The sequence below is a fragment of the Pseudochaenichthys georgianus genome, chromosome 12, assembly GCF_902827115.2.
Source record: "Pseudochaenichthys georgianus chromosome 12, fPseGeo1.2, whole genome shotgun sequence".
Classification (NCBI taxonomy): Eukaryota; Metazoa; Chordata; class Actinopteri; order Perciformes; family Channichthyidae; genus Pseudochaenichthys; species Pseudochaenichthys georgianus.
Window position 1 is genome coordinate 2,433,523 of NC_047514.1, and position 25,228 is coordinate 2,458,750.

Sequence of the window (25,228 nt, forward strand, 5' to 3'; positions counted from 1 at the left end):
ATATCGAAAATGAAAAACGGCGCCAAATTTGCTTTTAATTTGGCATAGAAGCAACAAAAAAAGACCGTTCAATAAATGTATGTCAGACTTATGTCTAAAATAAATGTATTGGATTTCTGGGCATCTGTACACAAGACTTGACATTATTGTAAAAAAAAAAAGAAGCTGTAGGCTATATGTGTTTTAGAGAATATGTTACAGTATGTGTCTTTGAACAAAAATCCCTTACAAAAACATTTACTTTTTCTTATAACTCAATAATTCAATATTATTTGGCATTGATTCGGTAAAATCATGATACTTTATAATGCCTGAACACCTGTGATACAAACCCTTTTGTTAGACACACACATTTTGTATATCGGTGTCAAAAACATGTTGTTCCAGCAGTAGCTACGTACAAGGTGAAGGATCTCGATCGTCCTGTAGTTTTTGTTTCCTCTCATAATAACACACGGTGGAGTTTCCAGGCCTCCTTGAAAAGCTCATGAACAGAGTATTGATATATTTCCCAGAGGGCCTTTGTGTTGCCGTTGTTTGCGTCCCTTCGACTAATTTTCGTCTCATGTCACTTCTTCACTGAGTTCATCAAGGGCTTCTCATGAGAGCCTCCTCCTCTTCCTCACAAACAAAACACTTCTCTTCCTCTCATCGCTGACGCTGTGCAGAGGCTTACTGCCTCCCAGTGGACACATGGGGAACTACACTCACTGCAGCAAGGTTCAAGGTCTTTATTTGTCACACGGACATAGCTACAGAGTAGTTATGTCGATGAAAATCTTAGGTCACAGGCTTCTCCAACAGTGCAACACAATAATACAGAAAAACTGAAAAATATAGTGCAAGTAGGCCTACATATTAAAAAGGAATACAAAACGGAAAATAGTTTAAAAAAAGCGAAGTAGTGAATAAGAGTCTATATGCAAGCTATTGGAATGATATATACAGGCATTTCACTTTGCACCTTATTCTGGGTAGTTAATACACGAGACAGATATGAATACTATATGTTTTCCCTCTCTTATTCTACATTATGTTGTTTCTGCCTCTACTATTAGATAGATTCAACTTATTGTCATTACACAGTACAGGTACTATGTAACAAAATGGTTTTCTCTGCATTATTTGATCCATCCTAGTGTTAGGAGCAGTGGGCTGCCATTATGTACGGCGCCCGGCGAGCAGTGTAGGGAACGGTGCCTTGCTCAGGGACACCTCGGTAGCACTTGGTTTTTCCGGGACTTGAATGACCTTCCAGTTGCCAAGCCAAGTCCCTATTGCTGCTTGACTGACTACTATAAGTACTGCTACTGCTGTTGCATGTATCATTACCCTTCTATACAATTGTTCATATGAGTATGACAATTCTTGTAGTGTCGCTCGTACATATATTAGCAGTACTACTTCCATTGCTGCAAGTATTACTAATGTATACCCCTCCTACTTGGGCTGCACAATTATCAAATTTTTTATTAAGAACACAATATTGATTGATGCAATATCCAGTGAAACATTAGATTTGTACAGACGTATTGAAGGATCCTGCCCATATCCTCTTAGAAAATCATACTATGATCATGTTAGTATTGTTTCTTATCGTTTTGTTTTGTATCGAAAATCACGAATGATAGTGATATTGACAACTATAATTGCAATTAGTTTTTTGGAATCCTGCAGCCCTACTTGTTTCTACCTCTGCATACTTTCATACTAAATGTTGTTAAGTGCTATCACTGCACAGTAGATAACAGCAGTGAATGGCCTGATGTGATCCTGACACATGATGGCGTGACTCCTGCTGATGTGTGGTTGCTTTGTGGTTTGGAATATTCGGCCGCTGTTGACTTTAAACCGGAAGATTAGTCACTTACTCCAACACTAAGTCAGCTGTTCTGCTCTGTGTGGATCTTTGAAGACGCCACTGTTTGTGCAAGGAAGGAACCGTTTCATGTCAAACAGGGAGGGTGATGAGAGTCAGGAATGTGGTCGGGATCAGGATGGGAGACCCGAGGGTTGATGGTTCAAATCCCAACACCACAACTAACCTTTATGTGTTACCCATGAACAACCTCTGAAAAAAACTAGAGTATCAAATATCGTGATGTATCTTTCGTTGGTGTTTTCTCAGGCGAGTGGCTCAGCTGCTGGGCTCTGTGTGTTTAGTGAAAACATATGTACCGTCATACAGCAAACACCCGAGGGATAAAAGCTCCCATTGTGTGCATTCATAACAAAATAATTAATTCAATTTGTAGTAATGATCTCAAATATGGAACACTATCCTGCACATTTGCATATTTTTTTAATTAATTGGTGTTCATTAAAAGTAAATTTATTTTCAAGTATGTACTTCATGTTAGCTTGTTAAAATGTGTCTTTATATAACTGTTTTATGCATCAAAGAATATTTTTGAAAGATACTTTTTTTATCTTGATGTCTGCATGAACGGCCATTTTAACACATTTACTAGTATTTATCTTCTGCAAATCAAGGAAATGATTATAGGAAAATTAACAATATTTGCAGTATTGCGTAATGAAAATGCATGTACTACCAATAGTTATTATTGTGACTATTATTATTTTGTTTCCCATTGTAAAGCATCCTTGGGTCTCTTGAAAGGCGCTATACAAATTAAAATGAATTATTATTATGAAGCTCTGACCATATTGCAGTTTTCAAAGAATACATTTCCACATACTGAGCTGATAAGAACTTCAAAGGCGAATTATTCACCAAAATGTCAACCAGCCAATCAAAAAACAGTCATCAATTCCCAAAATATGTCATACTACAAACACGATGATAGTATACATTTCCGCTATCACACAGAGTGAATTCCAGAAGCGTATTTTACAACCTAAATGTTTTTATCTTTGTGTTTTCAGACTCTTGCAGATCGAAGGCCGCCAGCAGCTGCTGACCGCTGAGCTTTTTATTCTTCAGCAGAAGAAGAAACGGAGCGAACGGGATCTGAGGAGAAGCTCCGGCCTTCAGAGCGCCACTGTAAGATCACACAGGACACACACAGGACACACACAGGACACACACAGGACACACACAGGACACACACAGGACACACACAGGACACACACAGGACACACACAGGACACATGGGTTAAAAAAACAAAACGAAAAAAGTCGTAATGTCAGAAATATTATGGATGGACGATGTGAGAACCTCAGGCTTTGCCAAAATGTGCTTTTAGTGATTATAAATTTCACATTTTAAGAGAAGCAATGAAAGATTACTATATAATATACAATATGATCAATATTAGAGGTGTCTCATTGTCAAACAAACATGCTTCTCAATGCTGATGAATGTACAACTTTATAGAGTGAGACATCTAATAAAGATACATTGAACTTGAGTTTTTAACACAATATAATTACAATTTAAAAAAAAAAAAAAAAAAGTTCCATTTACATTTTCATCTAAATACCCGTCGGAGAAATTGAATAGGTTTTAAAATCTGAAAAATGTCATCCACTAGTTCTATTATCTCAGTTGACTTAATTCTTCCATGAGATTTTTGTTTCACACGGCCGTTACAGCACCATCAAACATTGTGTTAATTCCTTCCTCCAAACGCACTGATCAGAAACAAACCAGCGGTGTATTAATCTATTTTCTCCCTCTCCAGTTTCAGCTGTGTGCTTGTCGGGAGCTTCAGGTCTCTGTCACTGAGCGTCTGCTCCAATCAGAGCGGTTGGTGTTCCAGCAGGAGGCCCTGAGCGCGCTGCGTCAGCTGCTGACCCGAGACCAGCTGAGATACCAGGAAGAGACGCACAGACTCACCTGCTTCACACGGAGAGTACTCGGACTGTCCCACAGGTACACAACTCCACATCCTGTTTAAAGAAAGCATTGTTAAGTTAGGGTTAGGGTACACTAGGGTCATCAATGTGAAATATCATTTATCATTTCTACTACCTGTAAAACTAAATGTCTGGTCAGCCCTTACTCACTTCAAACTCCTTGCATATGGATGCTTGTGTGGGACTCAATTGGATAGGTTGCCCTTTAGCAATAATCTTTTTTTCCTGCAAAATGTTTCTGTTATAAATCTCATGCAAGTATATTGAATACATGTATCGTACAAAATTAATTAGGGTGAACGCTAGTCCGTCGTACAACCGCGGTGGTACGTTTTCAAGATGCCTTTATAGTATTTGTTACATACATGGAAATAAAGGATTTGAATCAAATACTTTTTCACATAATGTTTCACACAACAGGTTAAAATGTATTCTCCATCCTAGTTGAAGGAACAGTTGGATGCTTTCTATATAGTGCTCGGGTCTGGTGTCTTGCTCCTGCGCAGGAGGGCATCCCAAAGTACCAGAACATCCACCATGTTATACTTGGTCAGGTCCGAGACTTGAACCATCTGGTTCCCAAGCCAATTCCATACAGACTTTGTGTCTGCCATCCCAATGTACATAAGTAGGCCTAAGTCACATCATTGGTTAAATAATGAAATGTAATGTGATGGTAATATAAAGTATAGCATCTGGTAGTTTTGGGATAGGTGTCGTGTAACTTGTGTTAAAGTTGCGATGGAGAATGTTCAGGACTTGTGCATGTAATTAAGTTTAGTTTGCTTAAAGCAGTGAAATGCCTCGTTAAGTTCGAATGACTCAGAAGACAAAACTTGTGGCTGACAATCTTATACAAAGGTAATAATTATTAACTTGTCTCTTTATATATTTCTTTCAGATCGTACAGAGAGGAAACGTTCACCAGCAGAGAGAGAGAGCGCAGCATGCAGGGAAAGACAGAGCAGGAAAACAACATGGTACAACTCAGCCTCTGAACTCACACACACACACACACACACACACACACACACACACACACACACACACACACACACACACACACACACACACACACACACACACACACACACACACACACACACACTCTGATCTCAGATCAATCAATCAATCAATCAATCAATGTTTATTTATATAGCCCAATATCACAAATGTTACATTTGTCTCAGTGGTCTTCACAGTGTGTACAGAATATCAGTATGACAATACGACACCCTCTGTCCTTAGACCCTCTGTCCTTAGACCCTCTGTCCGTAGACCCTCACATCGTACAAGGAAAAACTTCCAAAGAAAACCCCCAGTTTAAAGGGAAAAATGGGAGAAACCTCAGGGAGAGCAACAGAGGAGGGATCCCTCTCCCAGGACGGACAGACGTGCTATAGATGCCGTGTGCAAATTGAAAAGATAATACATTTGCAACATAGTGTTGCAAGATCGTGTTGTTCTGAACGACATCTTTCTCTGACTGCTGACAAACACGACCCTAGCTGCCATTCTGTGAGGGTTCATCCACAGCTCCAAACTAAGTGCACCTGTGCATTTAGGTTCAACTTCCTGGTCCAATCAGAATGCACCTTGGTTAAATCTCTGTATCACATGGTCTCACGCTCTATTTGCCTAGTAACAGTCTTTTCGCAAGACCTTTTTTTAATAATATCTCACACTTTAGGTGTACCTGAACCCATGAAATCCACACCTAACCCGATACCTACCTATCATGTATGATATATAATATGTCAGTTCTACAGGGTGAAGTTCAATATATAGAAGACAAAATGTAATACCTAAAATCAGATAGAAGTGTGTGTGTGTGTGTGTGTGTGTGTGTGTGTGTGTGTGTGTGTGTGTGTGTGTGTGTGTGTGTGTGTGTGTGTGTGTGTGTGTGTGTGTGTGTGTGGGTGTGTGTGTGTGTGTGTGTGTGGTGTGTGTGTGTGTGTGTGTGTGTGTGTGTGTGTGTGTGTGTGTGTGTGTGTGTGTGTGTTCCAGCTGTTGTCAGTCTTTCTCAGTAAGTCGGCGAGGAGACAGAGGAAACATCTGCCTGCTCATCTGGCTCTGTCTGTCTCACACACACACACACACACACACACACACACACACACACACACACACACACACACACACACACACACACACACATACACACACACACACACACACCATAATTTCCCTGAAAGAACAACAACAAAAACTCCCATAATAGACTGACACAGTAGTGACAGGGAACGCTGAGGGAAGAAGCGGTTTGGAGTCTTATTATAACAGGAAATCTGTCAAAGTGTCGGCACAGTTTAACTCGTGAAGCTTAAACACAAAACAGCAGACGGCCCGCTGCCAGCTTGTATCTCTGCTCACACAGACGACATGATTCAGCCTCACCCTTCTTTTCACTTCAGCAGGGATTACAACTGAAACTCTACCAAAAAATCAATCATTTATCTTGGATAGGGTTTGTTTCATCATTTCGACCCAACAAGAAATCCCATACTGACTTTATTTTGACATTGTTGCAGCTAGCAGACGTCATCTTGTTAGATTTGTTTTGATTATATCCAACAAGAACTCATAACCAAAAGGTCACGTTAAGGTTAAAGTCAGTTCAAAAGTGATTCTCACAAGCATTGACACACAAATTAATGAAATGGAAAACAGGAGAATTCAAAATACATTGAGAAAATAGTCAAAAATCAACATTGGAAATAGATTATTCATCTGATAGCTGAAGTCACTTTGGAGCTGGAGTTAAATGGAAAGTGCAGACTGGATTCAACAGCTGACAGAATTTGCTTTGTAAGTAAAGTAAAATCATAGAGCAAGAGGCAAACGACCTCATGTTGTTTCTGTTCAGTGCTGTAACCAACGGGGGGGCGCTCGGTAACCTTTTTATCAGATTATCGGAGGTTAAATCAGGAAATGAGCCAGGATTTGTATAATCACACATAATTCTGATTAGATGTAAATGTAATAGATTGAGATCAGATTTAATAAAGAGGTTTTTGGAGAATCACTGATTGGATTGGCCGATTTTCTAACGCACACACATTCAGGCTCAATCAACGTATTTCTATAAGAATACACTGATTATTAAGCTTTAATGAACTGTAATATACTCAAAAGAACAACAACATAAAAACAGGTTGAGGTCTCAGCTGCGCAGCATATTGTAGAAGTGCATTGTGGGTAAAAATAATGAACCAACGACCAGAAATGCATACATTCCATAACCCTAAAGGTTACAAATACATTTGAAGTGGTTGAAAAGAAATACAAAAATCAGACAGAAGCCGAAACACTTGAGGTTCTAGCATTAGAAGTTCATATAGACTACATGTGATATTTCTTTTTAATTAGCAGTAATAACTTTAATCAGTGAATTACAGTGTAAAGCCAAGCATCATCTGTTTGTGTTTTTAAAGGCGGAGCAGCTGCACGAGTGAACATGTTACAATGAATTTAAACTGCACTCAGAAACAGAAAAACATTGTTAGTTGTCATAAAACATGAACCAAAAATATAAGAAGAATACAAAACAACAAAACATGCATACAGTAAAGGTTGGACACAGGTGCAATACGTGATCTGGTGCGGACAGCTTTATGCTCATGGGGAGATGTTTGGGTAAATATGTTTTATAAAGATGAGTCTGGGACGGGAGGTGCTGCTGATTTCAGTTTACATTATTGTAATTTGGCTCCATTTAGTTTAAAGAGTTTTAGTGTAGGACAGATGCCGAAATGGGTTCTTAAGTATGCAGAAAACAAACAATTTTGTAGTACGTAGTAGTTTTCATGATATAAAAAGATTAGTTTCACAAAGTAATCTACAGTTATGGTTTTGTGTATATAAGACAACATATATTACTGTGTATACCTGAAGAAACTAAAAAGAAATGTGTAGCAGATAGAAAGAAAAAATAGATAAACCAAAATTAAAAAAGACAGATTACAGCAACAACCTTTATTTGAAAATGTGGCTATAAATGTCCAAAAGTCCTCAAAGGTCCAAGGTGACTTATGTTGTTTGGTTTGAACAAAAGGCCTAAACTTAAAAATATTCTGTCTGCAATTACAGAAAGAAGCTGTGAGAAGCTCACATTTGATAATTATTTGCATTAATAACTTAAATTATTTACTAATTTTCACGATATATTCTGATATTTATTTTGGTCAAATTGCTGAAGATGGATTTGTCCGCTTTGTAAGATCCAAACCTGTTTCGTTTTTATGTAATTGATAAATCAAACCTTTTCTTTTACTTCCGAACAAATCTGCTCTATTCGAGGACAACAGACTGTCCATGAGGACCTCACTAAGCTGCTTTTATTTCCCCATATTTAACATATCCCTAATCAACATATTTGACAGGCTTACAGTGATCATACATCTGAGCTCATGTTTTTTATTCCCACGTGAAACAAAGAGACATCCCAGATTAGTTTGACCAGATTTCAGCCTGCTCTGTAACACATATTCCTGTTGGAGGGATCGTTGTCGGTTTAGTGAAATAGGGCCGAGGACAGAGCGCCGGTTGGTTAATAATCTCAGCCATGTAGATTAGGGGTGGGGCCTGGGGGGTGGGGGGCAACAACAATAACACAGGAACATATTGCCAAGCAGATTGCCTCGGGCCAAACGGAGCTCGACGTTTCGCTTTCTGTGAGAGACGTACGTGTCCACGAGACTGCTGCCACTAATTGGTTATTTATTTCATTTTTTATTACGCTGTTGTGTGTGCTCTCACTGCTCTGGTGTATGTGTGTGTGTGTGTGTTAGAGTTTTAAGTTTAATATTTTAGGGTTTGATGTTGAGGCGATACGAGTGTCTTACAGTAATAACTCTGTGGGTTCAAAGAGAGAGGTGTGTGAGATCATGTTTGAGAGTAAAAGTATTGTTAGAATCGATTTGGATTGAAGACAAACACACCAGGAATGTTAACATAAGTCAGCTGCGTAAAGTCTTATACAATATTTTTCCATGCACACAACTGAAAGGATTGTGGATACAAACAGGAGAACATATAAAGCAGCCCTGAAAGAGCAGGTCACTACCTAAAGAAGAGAGGACACCAACCATAAGAAGATACACGACAAGCCAAACCGCCCCAAATCAACTGGAAACAACCAAGAAAGGGTCGAACACCGCCAGAAGAAACTGGAAAACAGTTTAAGAAAGCTAGAAATCAAGCAACAAAACTTAAGAGGCAACTTATAGGAGCTAGAAAACCATTTGAAGAAGCGAAAAACAACCAAAGATACATTGTTAAACGGAAGATGCAAGAAAACCGAAGCAGCTGGAACACAACCCGAGGAAAAATCCATAGTAACTAGAAAACAGCCAATTAAAACTGGACAATAAACAAGGGAGCTGAAGAGCAACCAGGAAGACTATAGGCGTGTTCACACCGGAGTACTTTTACCCATACTTTTCCCATTTAGTTCCGATAGTGCCTGGAATTTTGCGTTCACACCAAAAAGAGTACTTATTCAGAGAACTTTTACCCCCATTGTCAGTGCCTGCTAGAGAGGTGGGACTTTCCTGGGGAGGAAAAAGTACCAATTTCGATTGGCTGGGCAAATTGCAAACCACCCCCCGTAAAACTCTGAAAAGTGTTTTGAAGCCGCCATTGTATTTGCTGGCATTAGCATTATTAGCATTAGCATTCGCCCTGCGCGCCAATTTAATAAGCTATCAAAAGATACTCCAGAGAAAGAAAACAATAAAATCTGTAACGCAACCCAATGTAACAGAAAACAATACGATTGAACTAGAAAACTACTACGAAATAACCAGAAGAAGCTAGAAGTAAACCTACAGAAACTTGAAAGAATATTTGAAGAGGCTAAAGAACGGCCACAAGAAGCTAGACGTCAACCTGCATCAGTGAAATAAAGAAGATTAAATTCAACACAAGGAACGAAGCCAGAAATCCACAGGGACTACTGAAGGAAACGGCCAGGAGAATCTACTGTAGAAACAACAAGCAACAATCTGTCTACAGATGGCCATGAGCTGGAATTGTGTTTTGGCTAAGCCAGCCTGTCCATCAGACATATCCATTTAAACTCTCATCATGTCCCACGGCAAAATACATGTTCATAGTGTCATCGGGGATGGAGCCAAGGCAGCTAAAGGGGCATTTCACTGACCCTAACTCTAAATCAATTGATCAATGAAAATACTTTATTAATCCCTGGGGAAAATTAAGTTTCGTGAAGGTTGCATTTTATTGGAATAAGATGCATATCTATCAGGCTCATGGTGAAGCTCTCGATGCAATCTTCATCAGTCCGGAAACCATGAAAGGAAACGTTTGAAATGCTGTTGATGGAAACAAACCAAGTCTGGGAAAGTGACATTGATGTCATCGGGTCATCAGCTTGGGTTTGGAAAATAAAGAATGCATTGGAAGGGATGCTTTTGAAACTGGAATTGTAAACCTGGTTATCTTGATGCTTCTACTTTCACAATTCTATTATTATGCTGTCTATTAGCACGCTTCTTAACTTTCCGATTCATCTTGCCAGAACATGTGTCGTCAAATCTTGAATGACAGCCTTCTGCACGATGTGTTTTGGGTATTTCTCACGCGAGTGGAGCAGATGTGTTCCTCAAACCCTAAACGACTTTCGCCCATATTCAGAATCTTCTTCATTGGAAACTGAATCTCCTCCCCACGTCATCCTGTCCTGCCTTTCCTGAACATTTATTCTGATGGGTCATTGAGTACTTCTTCACCAAACATCAGTGAGGCATTCACTGTAGTTCCCAGGATGCAGTGCTGTCATATCTGGGTCAGATGTTGTACAGCGCCATGCCATATGGCTGTACTGTAGTGAGGCCACAGGGAAGTGTGTGTGTGTGTGTGTGTGTGTGTGTGTGTGTGTGTGTGTGTGTGTGTGTGTGTGTGTGTGTGTGTGTGTGTGTGTGTGTGTGTGTGTGTGTGTGTGTGTGTGTGTGTGTGTGTGTGTGTGTGTGTGTGTGTGTGTGTGTTCCTAAAACATGAGAAATGTTTCATAATTTGCACGTCTCTTACGGCTTTAAAAGCTTAGTCAAATACAAAAAAAGTAGTTTCAATATTTTCATTGATGGACCCTCAATAAAATACAAATAATATGTTAGCAACAAAACCGCACACATTGTTGTTCCTTTGTTCAACCAATAGAAAGCTTGTGCAGTATGTCCACATTTGCTAAATTACTGAGAAAATGCTGTTTAAAATAATGCGGAAATGTGAATTTTAGTTAGCTGTATTTAACCAGATGAATAGTAACACCTCGGACGATGTAATTCAAACCAATAATACAGTATACAATATTTCTAAGGCCATTGTGAAGTTGTCTGGGGAGTGTTTTATTTTGGAAGGCCTTTCATTATTGTAGCTTTGAGAGTACACACATTCAGGCGTTCATAGCAGAACATAAGCTGTTTTTCTCAACATATTTAATCATTTATTTTTGAATATATTAACTAATATTGACTAATCAGTGTTTAACCTTTGCTGCTTATCCACTGGCCCTCCGTGGGATCTTTACCTGAATGTTATGAAACTCATCACAATAATTGTACCACACATAAGGTCGCACGTTTTAGAACACACATGTCATCAGTGTATCCCTGTCCTGTTCCCTCATTGCACGAGACTCACGGGGTTAAAATAATAACATTAAAAATCATCAGCGCAAAGCTGTCTGTAAACATTTTAATACCGTGGTGATTAGCAAGGATCTCAAACCCCCAGTCTACCCTACCCCAGCTTCCTCTCCTAACCCAGCATTGGATCACCATTCCTGGGGGAGGCGACCAGGCGAGACCCTGGAAGAGGGCCACTCAACGCTTTGGACCCTCAAACCCCGAAAGTTAAACCCCTGGACTCTCGCCACTTCATTTCTCTAAGTGGCATCCGCCAACGTCATAACGTTAATTAAAATTGGATTTAATTAATTGGCTTTTAAGCTCAAATATATAATAATCATGTAAAATATTCATTTTCTGTTTGTTTTTTTGTAGTCTTTGAGTTGACTTGAATTATTCCTTTTGCTGGAGTCTGTTTATATATTTATCTGCGCTTTTAATTTCTGTGAGAAAGTGGGATGTTGTGTGTTCGGGGGGAGGGTGGGGATTTTTCAGATGAGCGAGCAGATGTTGCACTTCCTCAAGAGGGATTTATGTCAGGATAGGGACACACATTCACACACACACAGACACACACACACACACACACATACACACACTGGGCTTCATGTCATTATGTATGCATTTCAACAGTCAACAACATCCACAGACTGTAAAGACAGGCGACAGAGACGGAGAAAAAACACATTATTAACATGCTGCCTTCATTTAAAGTTCAAATCCAAGTGATGGAGTGATGTGTTTCAATTTAATTGCTTGTTGGAGATGTACTTAGTGTTTGTGTATTCTAACTGCTTCTTATGTTTAAAAGAAAGAGGAACTACCCCAATTTGTTTTGCCTATACTTCTTGTATTGCAGAAGCAAATAGTAGCTAATGTTAGCGTTATGTTATTTAGACAGATATGGCCAAGTTGTTGACATTGCGGAGTCAGTTTTTTGACTGGTGACTAGTGTCCTAAACGGTTGTTCAAACAGTATACACAATGCACCTCAACCCATAAGGGTCCCATTATAACGGTCTCAATTAAGACACCTTAAGGAATACTAGATTTAGCATTGCACCTGAGAACGATATTGCAGTCACAATGGAATAGAGAATTAGTAGAAAAACATAAATACTTATCCAGCAAAATCAAAGATTACTCCTCTTTTTTCAATGTTTTCTTCTTCCTTGTAAAAAATATTGCCCTGCAAGTAGTTAAGTCGGAAAATCTGGTTTGTTACGCTAGTGGCAGCTAATTTAGCCTCCAGCAGAGATAAGGAGCGGCCTACTGAGGGCTACTGAGGGCTACTGAGGGCTACTGATGGAGCATTTCCACTAGAGGGCCTCGCTCGGCCTCGCTCGGCCTCGCTCGGTATGGCTAGGCCTTGTTAGGACTGGCTCACTTTATGCTGCGTTTCCATTACAGTTTAGTAGCTGGGGCAGTAACTATAGTAACGCAGTGTAGGCGGAGCCGTGACGTCATCTTCAATGCGAACCACAGAAAAACAACATCAGCCGTTAGCTGTTAGCACTCAAGCTCACAGCTCCGCATATCTGTTCAGAAACTAGACAGAAGTTAAACAAGTACAAACCACAGACTGCCTGTGTCATGGCGAATACAGTCGCTGGTTTATTTATGTCTGTATAGGCCGTTGTTGTGAGTGTGGACGGTCGACGCATATACTGCGTTAGCTTAGCCGATCTCCATTTAGAAAACACGCATTTTAAAAGTGTTTTTGCCTGCCGTCTGTCTGCAGACTTACCAGTATCAGTATGTTGTTACTTCGGCATCATTTTGAAACGTGTATTAGAATTAAATCACGGTCAAATATGTTCATCTTCTTGTAGTTGTAGCCCCCTTGCCAGCGATTCTCTCTCTAGTTTAGCATACTCAGCCCGACTCAGCCTGGTTGTCGGCCCGGAAAGAACCTCGATTTTATGGGGCCAGGAAAACTGTGAAATAGTACCCGTTACCCGGAACTACGCCAAGTGGAAACGCAACCAAAAACGGGCCGGGCACGGCACGCTTAAAGCGAGCTCCGCGCTGTAGTGGAAATGCGCCATAAGTTCTTAACTACTCCAATCCAGGTTTATTTAATTATTAACCATGTGGTCTTCAGCACCAACGGATGCTGACTCAAGTGAAAAGCCATCACATTTTACGCAGCTCCCCGTAAAGCCACAAAAGCTTTAAACGTATTCCACATTTGCAGCAGTTTAACGAAGGCCTTTAAGGAGACTTTGATGTATTTCCATTTAAATCAACTAGATATGGGAATCTTGGCAAATCACAGGAAGTTCAATCTGCTGTACCTGCATTGCCACTTGGGTCCTCTGTTGCTGTTTTGAGTACACTTGTCTTGAGTTTCTTTATATATTTTGCGCTAGCGTCTATCATCTGGTAAAGAAGCAAGCATGTGGTATCGAGATATGTATATATTGCGAGTCATACTAAGATCAATATTTGCCATAAAGTAACCCTGCTTTTAATTTACAACATTTCCCCACAATGATCTTATGCACCTTTGAATGCTTAATACATACATGTGTATTCTGATACATCACTCAGTGTTGGGTGATGTATCAGAGCTGCTGCATGAGGTTCAGACTCTTGGCTAACAGTGTTTCGGGGGTCTGTTATTGTGTTCACCTCTTTCAGCATGCACCTTCCTCCCAATCACCAACTAGTCCTCACCAGACCACCAATAAAGAAGAGGCAGAACATTCCTGGAGACCCAATCATAAGAAACCCGCTGCAGGCCTGTCCCGTGGTTCGAACTTGAGCCGATCCGGCAGCGTCAAAAACCTAATCAGTATATTCTCCGGTCCTTCTTCTGGGACCCAACAGAGATTTTCACCTGGAACACTCCTAAGAGCTACTTCTACAGAGGCTCTCTACATTTCCAGGGCAAAGTCAAGCCCTTCAACACTGAGCAAAGTCGAAAAAGACAACGCTTCTGTTCCCAGCATCACCGTGACCCCTCCGTTCAGGGAAACCAGTCAGAAAGTGGCAATGAAAGGAAGCTTTAACAGTCAGATCGCTGCCAGGATCGATTGTCCAGTCGATGTCAGGGCTGAGAAGACTGCTTCGGTTCCACTGAACAAAACACAAACCAAAGACTCTGCTAGAGACTCGGTAGCTGACTCCGGCATGGGATCGGTAAGCAAAACACTAAATGTCCTGGCCGACCGACCGTTTCCATGTCTTTGCATGAAACGAAAATCACTGGATCTTCCCTGTATGGAGACAGAGTCGAGGCATGACATTGCAGTTTTTCAAAAATGCATGTCCTTGCATGATTAAGGCGTCATTCACAATCTGATGCAGATCAAAAGCATGAAACTACGGCAAGATTCATTCTTCAATCGTACTAATCAAAATGGCCTCGCATCCAAAATGTAACTCTTGCTTTTCTTTAATTATTTACCTGTAAATGAGCTTTACATGTTGCCAGGTTTGTTTTTATCTAAAAAAAATAACAACAATTTGACGCTGTTGATTTTAACTGCCTGTGTTGATTTTTTTCCTGCATGATTGCAGTAATTTGGACAAATGAATTTGATTGGGACTAATGACACTTGTGTGCATTTCAGAATTCGGCTTGAGTTTCTACCTGGTAATTTGCTTGGTGTGAAACATAAGGGGCCTACTGTATAGTGGCATGCCTATGGTGGGTTAAGGTCGTTGTTTTGCAATAAAGACATAGCCAAATCTTGGTTATGAAGTCCCATGTTAAGAGTTACCAGTTTCAAGCAAAGCCCACGTCCTCAGCCCCAGACCTTTAATCAGTGAATTATCTTGTCTGTATGCCACACACAACTTTCCTTCTTTTTCAAGCATTGTGATTGGCTGCTTGCAAATTATTCTTCCAACATGTCCAACACCAGTGGGATGACCATGTGTCTGGATGTTGGAGTAGGTAGCTGCTTGCTAACATATTAACCAGAATGACTGTTTACTGTTAGAGTTCTTCTGCCCCCTAGTGGTCAGAAAACTTGAAGTCTGCTTTAAAGAAACCCCAGTTGGCGACTTAAAAAAGCACTATAGCTGAACATGTTTGGGAAGAAATTGCAGAAACATATCAAAGTCTGGCAAGTTGTTTTGTATTGCTTCCAGAAAATATATTTTCTGACAAAGTTGATAGACTGAAATTGGTAGTTTCAAGTGTGATTTCTTTCCCCTGGAACTTTTCAGTTTTTTGCCCCTCCACCTTCATTTTGTGTTATATGTTGTTGTTGTTTTTTTATGAATCATATATACATCTTCTCCCTGCTGACAACACCAGCATATCCTCAGTGAATTTACCCTCATAGTTCCTTTTGATTCGTTTGGTATTTGTAGACGTCCTTCGACCCTCCAACAGTTCCATTTTCACATATCATTCAGGTTTATCTCATTGTTCCTTCCATCCTCTTCCTGCAGGAGTCAGAATTGGATTTGAACAAGCAGCCGGACAGCCTGTTGTCAGAGGATGAGCCCACCACACCCCGAGCGGTGCCGGCCACCCAGAACCCCAAATATCAGCTGTTCCTCAGCAACGACTACAAGGTCAACGGGTTGAGTGGCAAGGATGCAGATGCGCCAGTTGGAGGCAGCGGGACGGGACGGGAGAACGGCCCTCGGTCCCGATTCGAGAGCAACCGGCTGGAGCAGAACCAAAACCAAGGGTCCCTGGAGTCCCTGGTCTCGCGGGACTGGGACAACATGTCTGACAGGGTGGGTGAGGCGGACCGAGGAGTGTGTGTGGGGGGGGGGGGGGGGGATTTAGATCAGGTTTTTGATAATCACATATGTGTCATATCTGTGATTCCAGAACCAGTTATTAAACAGCGCCATCTTCTGGACTAAACACAGCTTTAAGATATGTTATGTCCCATGCAAATCTCCATCAATCTATAGTATTTTAAAATTCCAAAAAGTGTTTGATCCTGAATCTAATTAAATATTATAAATCCATCTTTTTAAATGTTACTGTGTTCACAAAGTATTGCACAATGGCATGATTAAAAAGTGTCAATTGATGATAGAAATACAAGTATTTGCTTTAAGGTATATTAAAATTCCTATTTGAATATCAGTAAGGAATTGTTAATCATCAGTGTTTAACATACAACAATAACAGGATTGCTGCCTAATGAATATATCTGTTTACCACATTGTATTTGCTTTTATTTATTTAATATTTAATCAACAGCAAAACACGCAAACCAACGATAAAATCAACCCTTCTGAATCTGCCTTCAGTCCGTATTCTTTGCTTTTGTAATGTCTATCTATTTTTATTTAGTTGCTCTCTCCTTTGATCGTGTTGTCTCTCATCACATTTGTGTTTTTGTTTACAGTATGGAGTTGTTGACAGCCCTCCCCGGGTGTTCAACAGTCCGTACTCCACGACCACCTCCATGGATTACAACCCCATGCACCGGATGTCTGAGTTCAAGGTTAGTAGTGAGAAGCTATTTTCCTATGTATACCTTTAATCGATAAGGTGGGGTTAGAATGACTAGAATTGTCACAAAAACATGATACGATTATGTTATAACAGTCAACAATGTTCAGGCTATAAATGAAAGCTTCCACATACTGTGTTGATATGTAGCCGTGAGAGGCAAGTGGAAACTAAATATTTCTGGTAATCTATTTTCTAAGTTGGATCTTGGTTGTCTTATCAACTATTTATGACTTAAACCCAGATAAAACGTTGCCCAGCTTATCTTTCTTATTAACTTAATTTAGTTGTATCGTCTATGATTAAAGGTGTTTCATAAAGCTTTTTAATAAGTATAAATAATATTTTGATCATGATATTTTTTCATGTTTGTTGTTGTGATATTCATTTTGTCCACACGAGGCTGCTGTGCATCCCTACCCCATGTTCTTTTTACGACAATTCGGTTTTTCTTGCTACCACACAGTTAATTGTCCGTGTGTTGAGAGTGAGTTAAGAATATAATACTCAGAAACTTGGAGGACTTCTTTCGTCCTATTTTAAAGATTGATGTACTTCTGCCTCTTGTGGCCTAAATGTGCACTACAAGTAACACTCTTCTTACAGATAAGACGGATTATAAACTTGTTGTCACAAAGGTTCAAAGCCAGAGACACTTGAGAGAGAACAAATTGGATCAGATAATTTTGCTTCTGTCTTATTGGCCTTTCAGGGCTTCCGTATGAACTAATGTCATATTGTGTAATATTAACTTAAAAAGTAGTTCCATAAACAAAACGATAATATGCGTTTGCAACTGTCAGACCGTTGTTTTAGATGTAGCTTCAGCACTAGCAAGTGTTTCAAATTATTGAACAATCTATGAGGAAATTGAAAACCTCATCGCATTTTCCTGCATCGTGATGTAAGGTGTCCTGAGGCGGACCCTCACTCGGTACTGACACTCGTCTGTGCCCACCTCCTCCTCTCCAGGTTCCAGGGGGCATTTCTCCTGCCACCTCAGAGAAGAACCTGTACGGCTTCAACAGCCGCAGCACCAGTCCTGTTGGCACGCCCACCCTCACCCGCCCCCGATACTCCGCTTACGAAACCCTGGTGAAGAGAAGGGCCGAGGTCAACAACCATGTGGTACGATTTCTCTCACACACACACATAAACACACAACATGTGTCCCCTCTTCTCCATGTCTCTTCTACATCAACATGTGTCCCCTCTTCTTCATGTCTCTTCTACATCAACATGTGTCCCCTCTTCTTCATGTCTCTCCTACATCAACATGTGTCCCCTCTTCTCCATGTCTCTTCTACATCAACATGTGTCCCCTCTTCTCCATGTCTCTTCTACATCAACATGTGTCCCCTCTTCTTCACGTCTCTTCTACATCAACATGTGTCCCCTCTTCTTCACGTCTCTTCTACATCAACATGTGTCCCCTCTTCTTCACGTCTCTTCTACATCAACATGTGTCCCTCTCTTCTTCATGTCTCTTCTACATCAACATGTGTCCCCTCTTCTTCATGTCTCTTCTACATCAACATGTGTCCCCTCTTCTTCATGTCTCTTCTACATCAACATGTGTCCCCTCTTCTTCCATGTCTATTCCTACATCAACATGTGTCCCCTCTTCTCCATGTCTCTTCTACATCAACATGTGTCCCCTCTTCTTCAATGTCTCTTCTACATCAACATGTGTCCCCTCTTCTTCACGTCTCTTCTACATCAACATGTGTCCCCTCTTCTTCACGTCTCTTCTACATCAACATGTGTCCCCTCTTCTTCATGTCTCTTCTACATCAACATGTGTCCCCTCTTCTTCATGTCTCTTCTACATCAACATGTGTCCCCTCTTCTTCACTGTCTCTTCTACATCAACATGTGTCCCCTCTTCTTCACGTCTCTTCTACATCAACATGTGTCCCCTCTTCTCCATGTCTCTTCTACATCAACATGTGTCCCCTCTTCTCCATGTCTCTTCTACATCAACATGTGTCCCCTCTTCTTCATGTCTCTTCTACATCAACATGTGTCCCCTCTTCTTCATGTCTCTTCTACATCAACATGTGTCCCCTCTTCTTCATGTCTCTTCTACATCAACATGTGTCCCCTCTTCTTCATGTCTCTTCTACATCAACATGTGTCCCCTCTTCTCCATGTCTCTTCTACATCAACATGTGTCCACTCTTCTCCATGTCTCTTCTACATCAACATGTGTCCCCTCTTCTTCATGTCTCTTCTACATCAACATGTGTCCCCTCTTCTTCATGTCTCTTCTACATCAACATGTGTCCCCTCTTCTTCATGTCTCTTCTACATCAACATGTGTCCCCTCTTCTTCATGTCTCTTCTACATCAACATGTGTCCCCTCTTCTTCATGTCTCTTCTACATCAACATGTGTCCCCTCTTCTCCATGTCTCTTCTACATCAACATGTGTCCCCTCTTCTTCATGTCTCTTCTACATCAACATGTGTCCCCTCTTCTTCATGTCTCTTCTACATCAACATGTGTCCCCTCTTCTTCATGTCTCTTCTACATCAACATGTGTCCCCTCTTCTTCATGTCTCTTCTACATCAACATGTGTCCCCTCTTCTCCATGTCTCTTCTACATCAACATGTGTCCCCTCTTCTTCACGTCTCTTCTACATCAACATGTGTCCCCTCTTCTTCACGTCTCTTCTACATCAACATGTGTCCTCTCTTCTTCATGTCTCTTCTACATCAACATGTGTCCCCTCTTCTTCATGTCTCTTCTACATCAACATGTGTCCCCTCTTCTTCATGTCTCTTCTACATCAACATGTGTCCCCTCTTCTTCATGTCTCTCCTACATCAACATGTGTCCCCTCTTCTCCATGTCTCTTCTACATCAACATGTGTCCCCTCTTCTCCATGTCTCTTCTACATCAACATGTGTCCCCTCTTCTTCACGTCTCTTCTACATCAACATGTGTCCCCTCTTCTTCACGTCTCTTCTACATCAACATGTGTCCCCTCTTCTTCACGTCTCTTCTACATCAACATGTGTCCGCTCTTCTCCATGTCTCTTCTACATCAACATGTGTCCCCTCTTCTCCATGTCTCTTCTACATCAACATGTGTCCCCTCTTCTTCATGTCTCTTCTACATCAACATGTGTCCCCTCTTCTTCATGTCTCTTCTACATCAACATGTGTCCCCTCTTCTTCATGTCTCTTCTACATCAACATGTGTCCCCTCTTCTTCATGTCTCTTCTACATCAACATGTGTCCCCTCTTCTCCATGTCTCTTCTACATCAACATGTGTCCACTCTTCTCCATGTCTCTTCTACATCAACATGTGTCCCCTCTTCTTCATGTCTCTTCTACATCAACATGTGTCCCCTCTTCTTCATGTCTCTTCTACATCAACATGTGTCCCCTCTTCTTCATGTCTCTTCTACATCAACATGTGTCCCCTCTTCTTCATGTCTCTTCTACATCAACATGTGTCCCCTCTTCTTCATGTCTCTTCTACATCAACATGTGTCCCCTCTGTGGAAAGAGACTCTGAAAGTTTCAGGAACAAAGATTCTCTCTCTTTTTGATCCATTTCTATAAAAACCTGTCTGAAAATGAGCTGATCAGATTTTGGTCACTTTATGATGTCATCACGATGTGTTGTCTTGTGTAACCATTAGCCAATCAGCAACCAAGGTAACCCCCCCCCCCCACCTTATCACCTGAACCTCCTCCTAGAGCACCATTGAGTTCTTTGTAACCAAATGTCTCTCAGAGGGGCGTGGGGAGGGGCTCCTTATTTTCATCTGAAGTAACAGACAGAGAATCAGCACTTTGGAAACAGGGCTGAAACAGAGGGGATTATGGGTAATGCTGCAATGATCTGTTTGGTGTTTGGAGCCAATCAGAGACAGGTTCTGGATATAACTGCGACCTGTAATATATTGATGAAAACCAGTATAATAGGGGACCTTTAAATGTGGGTCTTTGTTGCAGATGCCACAGATGAACCAGATGCCACAGATGAACCACATGAACCAGATGGCTCCGGTCCACTACAGCATGCGCTCGAACACTTTAGGAGGGCCCAATAAAAAGGACTACATTGAGGAGTTGACCAAACAGATGGACGTCTGCCAGAAGGTAGAACTTATACTAGTTATTATGGGTTACAATCACACTAATACTGAGGTTTGTTACAGCAAGTATAAGAACGCTTCTTTTTGTCCTCTCCAGCGAAACCAGTTCCTGGAGGCAGAGAGCGTGGCGATGGAGAAGGAGAGGAACCAGATAAGGTCAGACATGAGGGTCACGTCAACACCACATAATATCACCAAAAGAGAATATTTTTTATAGTCAGCTTGAAAGTGCATATTAAAATACTTTTAAAGTACAATTAAAGATACAACTAAAATATACATATACTTTTTTAAATTGTCGCACTCTTCACTAGAGTAGATTTTCCTATGCTTCCTTTCCTAATGTTGCTCTATTTCGGTCTGATTCTCATTCTGATGAAACTCTTTAAAGAGTAACTTAAGTCTAAGGTTACCCTTGCTGAAATGATGTAAAGTGGGTATGGTGACGACGGCCCGTCTACACTACAGGCATCAAAAAATCTTGAAGCTGGGCGTGTCTGAGGCTTGGCGATTTCTCGCGACCAACAACCAATCAGGAATCTCCCGCCAGCAATAGCAATGTTAAACGAAGTAAACTGGATATAAACTCCCCAAACAGTCGAAAACCTACCAGTTTCACCCACTGCCACCTCCCTCCATGCCTCGCTCCTCCGGTTTGTATCCCGTTAATAGTTCTGGTCGTAAAGAACCGGGTGATTTTCTACCGTAATTTCTCATTTGGAATATGAGGAAATGAACTGCAGTCTGGCTCTCCCAGCTTGCACGCGGTTTGATTGGCTAGCGCTTGTACTGGCGGGATTTACATAAACAGGATTTGATTGGCTGATGCCAGCTTCGAAAGCATCGGGAGCATCAAAAGTTGAACATTGCTCAACTTTTGATGCTCACGATGCTTGCAAAGCCATGCCATGCTCCCCACAATGCAGTTCGGCGAAGATTAAAAGTCTTCTACGTCACCCCATTCATTGAAAGCATTTTTCGATGCCTGTAGTGTAGACGGGGCGTGAGTACAATATAACATGTTATGGCGGGTGTGAGATTAGACTAAGTTTAAGCTGGAACTATTTATTGACTTTCTCTTATTTGGATGTGTAACAACAGCACATGATGTCACAGTGTACCGAACACACTTCTTCTTACAAATTATGGACCGATCCTCATTCTCAATGTTGTCATCGACGCTCGTGTAACCTCAGAGCTATTTCCTGTTCCTACTCTTGTCGTTCTTTGGCTTCCTCCCTCTATGATATTGAGCGTTAACCTAAAGTTTGACACATTTCAAACCCCTGTGAAGGTATGAGATGCGCGGCCTGCTGGTGAACAACGAGGACCTGCTGAGGACCAACACCCAGCTGACCAATGAGATGAAGAGGATGAGAGAGCAGATGATCGAGATGGACAGAGAGCACCAATCCCTGGGCGGGAGATTCGGGGAGATGGAGGTGTGAGGATAAAGAGAAGCAAGGGAATGGTGCTGTATCATCCAAAGGTTTGCACGTCTGACTCTTGTTCCCTCGCCCTGTGCAGATCGAGGTGAAGCAGGCCCGGGACGTGATGGTGGAGGCCAACACTCAGGAGTACGCCTTCAATTTCCTCCAGCAGACCCTCAAAAACAAGATCCAGGACGCTGAGGTACACAGCAGCAACTACCACTTCCAAATGTCTACAGCAACTGCAGTGTGTGGCACTTGTCGTTAGGACAGATAATTCACATTTAGTGCCATTTGGAAGACAACGTACAGAAGTGAATATCGGGAGACAAATACTTCTTTGACACCTTTTGAAATTAGCTTTAAACTACACATGTTTTCACTTTAATAGATTACTTTCAATGTAGCTAACTAGGCAGCTAGCTAGCTATGTAGCGGTAAAAAAGTGTTAGGCTTTTTTCACGCCAGTAGCAATGGCGTGCCACAAGTCGCTAGAGATAAAAGTATCAGCTAAATGAATTGTATTGTAATTTATTTGATTAGTAGCATTTAGTTTTATGTGAAAACGCTCAGTGAACTACATCTCTCGTCTAGCAGAATACACGTTACCCACAACAGCTAGCTAGCTAACTCATGATAGCAATATTTCACAGACAAATGATCATCTAAGTCAGTGCTTCTCAAAGTGTGGTCCGCGGACCACTGGTGGTCCGTGGGCGCCCCCTAGTGGTCCGTGAGTATATTGGTAAAATTTCACATTTGAAATAAATAAATACATTTAAGTTTTCCGCACTCTCGCGGGAATATCTCCGCAATGGAGCGAGCTTAACTTTTGATTGCATGATATAGCCCAGATAAACACCTTCATCACACATGTGGCCACTTGTTTGTACCATTTTCAGGCGATTTGTAAAAAACGATGTGTTTTTGGATATTTGTGGAGTTAGGTGGTCCTTGGTATGAAAAAGTTTGAGAAACACTGATCTAAGTACATTTTGAGAGTACCAAACGACAATGCTGTGTGTGTTGTGTTCAGGAAAACCTGGAGAAGCAGACGCAGCATGCCCAGTCTCTGTCTGAGAAGTTGTGGGTGACAGAGAGACGGCTGGAGGAGCTGGAGGTGGACAAAGAGACCAGAGACAAGAGGACAACCGAACTCAACAGCAACCTCTTCAGGATGGAGACAGAGGTACGGAGACACTTTCCTCCCACCATTAGAGGAAACTCGACGACAAACTGAATATTAGAATAGAAGACTTGCTCTGCTCCGAATACAAACGTAGAGACATTTCAATGAACTAATAGGAGATGTTTAAAAGAGACTTGGTTAGGTGAATACTACCTCTGTTTACCAGAGAGAAAGACACAATATCATTCCTAAATATCACATCACTCCTCTCCTACAGAGGTGATGTTCCTCAAGTGTTTATTTAGAGTTGATCTGGTGAAGCCATAAGCACTGGTGTGTGTACGTACCTTAACGTGTGTGTGTGTGTGTGTGTGTGTGTGTGTGTGTGTGTGTGTGTGTGTGTGTGTGTGTGTGTGTGTGTGTGTGTGTGTGTGTGTGTGTGTGTGTGTGTGTGTGTGTGTGTGTGTGTGTGTGTGTGTGTGTGTGTGTTTCCAGCTGGCGGAGGCCCTGCTGGTGTCCACGCAGGCTTCAGTCGAGCTGAGCCTCCATCAGAAGCTGCGTGTGGACGAGCAGCAGAGGGTGGAGGAGCTGGAGGAGGAGCTGCTGGAGAAGGAGCAGGAGCAGCAGCGACTGCACAGCCTCGTGGGCCGCCTGCAGGGGGAGGTGAGCAAACACTGATCAGTACAACCATTCTTTTACACTAACTTAACAGTCATTTCTGATTCAGTGTGTTGTATAAATATCACTCGTCACCGGCTTGAGCTTCAACCTCAGGATCCATGTATCTGTGATCCTCTCCAGAAAGGAAGTAGTCCTCACATACAGAGCATCAAGTAGTTCCTGAGCAGTGTCCTTCACATGCTGATATACAAGAGAGGGAGTCACACAGTCACAAGATGGAGGAATAGAAAGCAGTATTCAATGTTTACTTCAGATTAGCGCCACGTCAGAAATGAGCATGCTTGATGTCTCTCTCCATAGAGGCTGAATCATCATGTTGATCACAGAGCTATCATCTGCCTCAAACAGTCCTGATGCTCTTCTAGGTCATCACACATCCTGTCATGTTCACAGCTACAGTTGGGATACCTTTGTTATCACGTGGACTCTGATATTGGAAGAGTACATTCAGTATTTTCCCAACAGAGAGTTACAAAAACATATCCATATTTCCCTTTTTAACACCCGTTGAATCATCAACAAAATAACGCATGAAAATCAGCACATTTTATAAGATAATAATAAAAGGGAAAACAAACAATCGCCCTAATAGTTTCCTGGTTCTATCTGCTTCATATAAATGTCCCCTGTTCACCTGCGGGTGTCTCGTTTAATAATAGCTGGGATGGAGCCTCAGGACCTGTTTGTGTTTTAACGTGTGTGTGTATCTGTGTGTGTGTGCAGGTCTCTGGAAAGCTGATTGACAGGGAGCAGACTCTGGAGGAGGAGATCCAGCTGAGAGAGAAGATCCAGCTGCAGTGTAAGCAGGCGGAGAGGGCGGTGGAGGACCTGACGATGGAGCTGCAGACCACCAACCAGGCCAAAGACGATCTGGCCAAACATGTCAAACAGTCCCTGGTACGGCTCCACCTCTTCAGATTCACTCACTTTCAATGACAATTTAAGATTATGAAACCATTTCTCCA

General features: G+C 41.5%; 1 protein-coding gene across 2 annotated transcripts in view; it reads left to right on the forward strand.

Moving 5' to 3' along the window:
* The window catches only part of LOC117456430 (cingulin-like protein 1), a 47,593-nt gene that overhangs the window by 16,075 nt on the left and 6,290 nt on the right, over nt 1-25,228 (forward strand). Inside the window, exons 4-17 of one of the 2 annotated variants that reach the window (XM_034096316.2) lie at nt 2,890-3,007; nt 3,649-3,839; nt 4,725-4,803; nt 14,116-14,616; nt 15,880-16,173; nt 16,800-16,898; nt 17,879-18,034; nt 20,881-21,027; nt 21,121-21,179; nt 22,318-22,465; nt 22,551-22,655; nt 23,490-23,642; nt 24,078-24,245; nt 24,987-25,160. In XM_034096316.2, coding sequence (XP_033952207.1) covers nt 2,890-3,007; nt 3,649-3,839; nt 4,725-4,803; nt 14,116-14,616; nt 15,880-16,173; nt 16,800-16,898; nt 17,879-18,034; nt 20,881-21,027; nt 21,121-21,179; nt 22,318-22,465; nt 22,551-22,655; nt 23,490-23,642; nt 24,078-24,245; nt 24,987-25,160 — 2,392 coding nt within the window. The remainder of the gene's footprint in view (nt 1-2,889; nt 3,008-3,648; nt 3,840-4,724; nt 4,804-14,115; nt 14,617-15,879; nt 16,174-16,799; nt 16,899-17,878; nt 18,035-20,880; nt 21,028-21,120; nt 21,180-22,317; nt 22,466-22,550; nt 22,656-23,489; nt 23,643-24,077; nt 24,246-24,986; nt 25,161-25,228) is intronic. The other variant, XM_034096317.2, reaches the window with a different exon arrangement.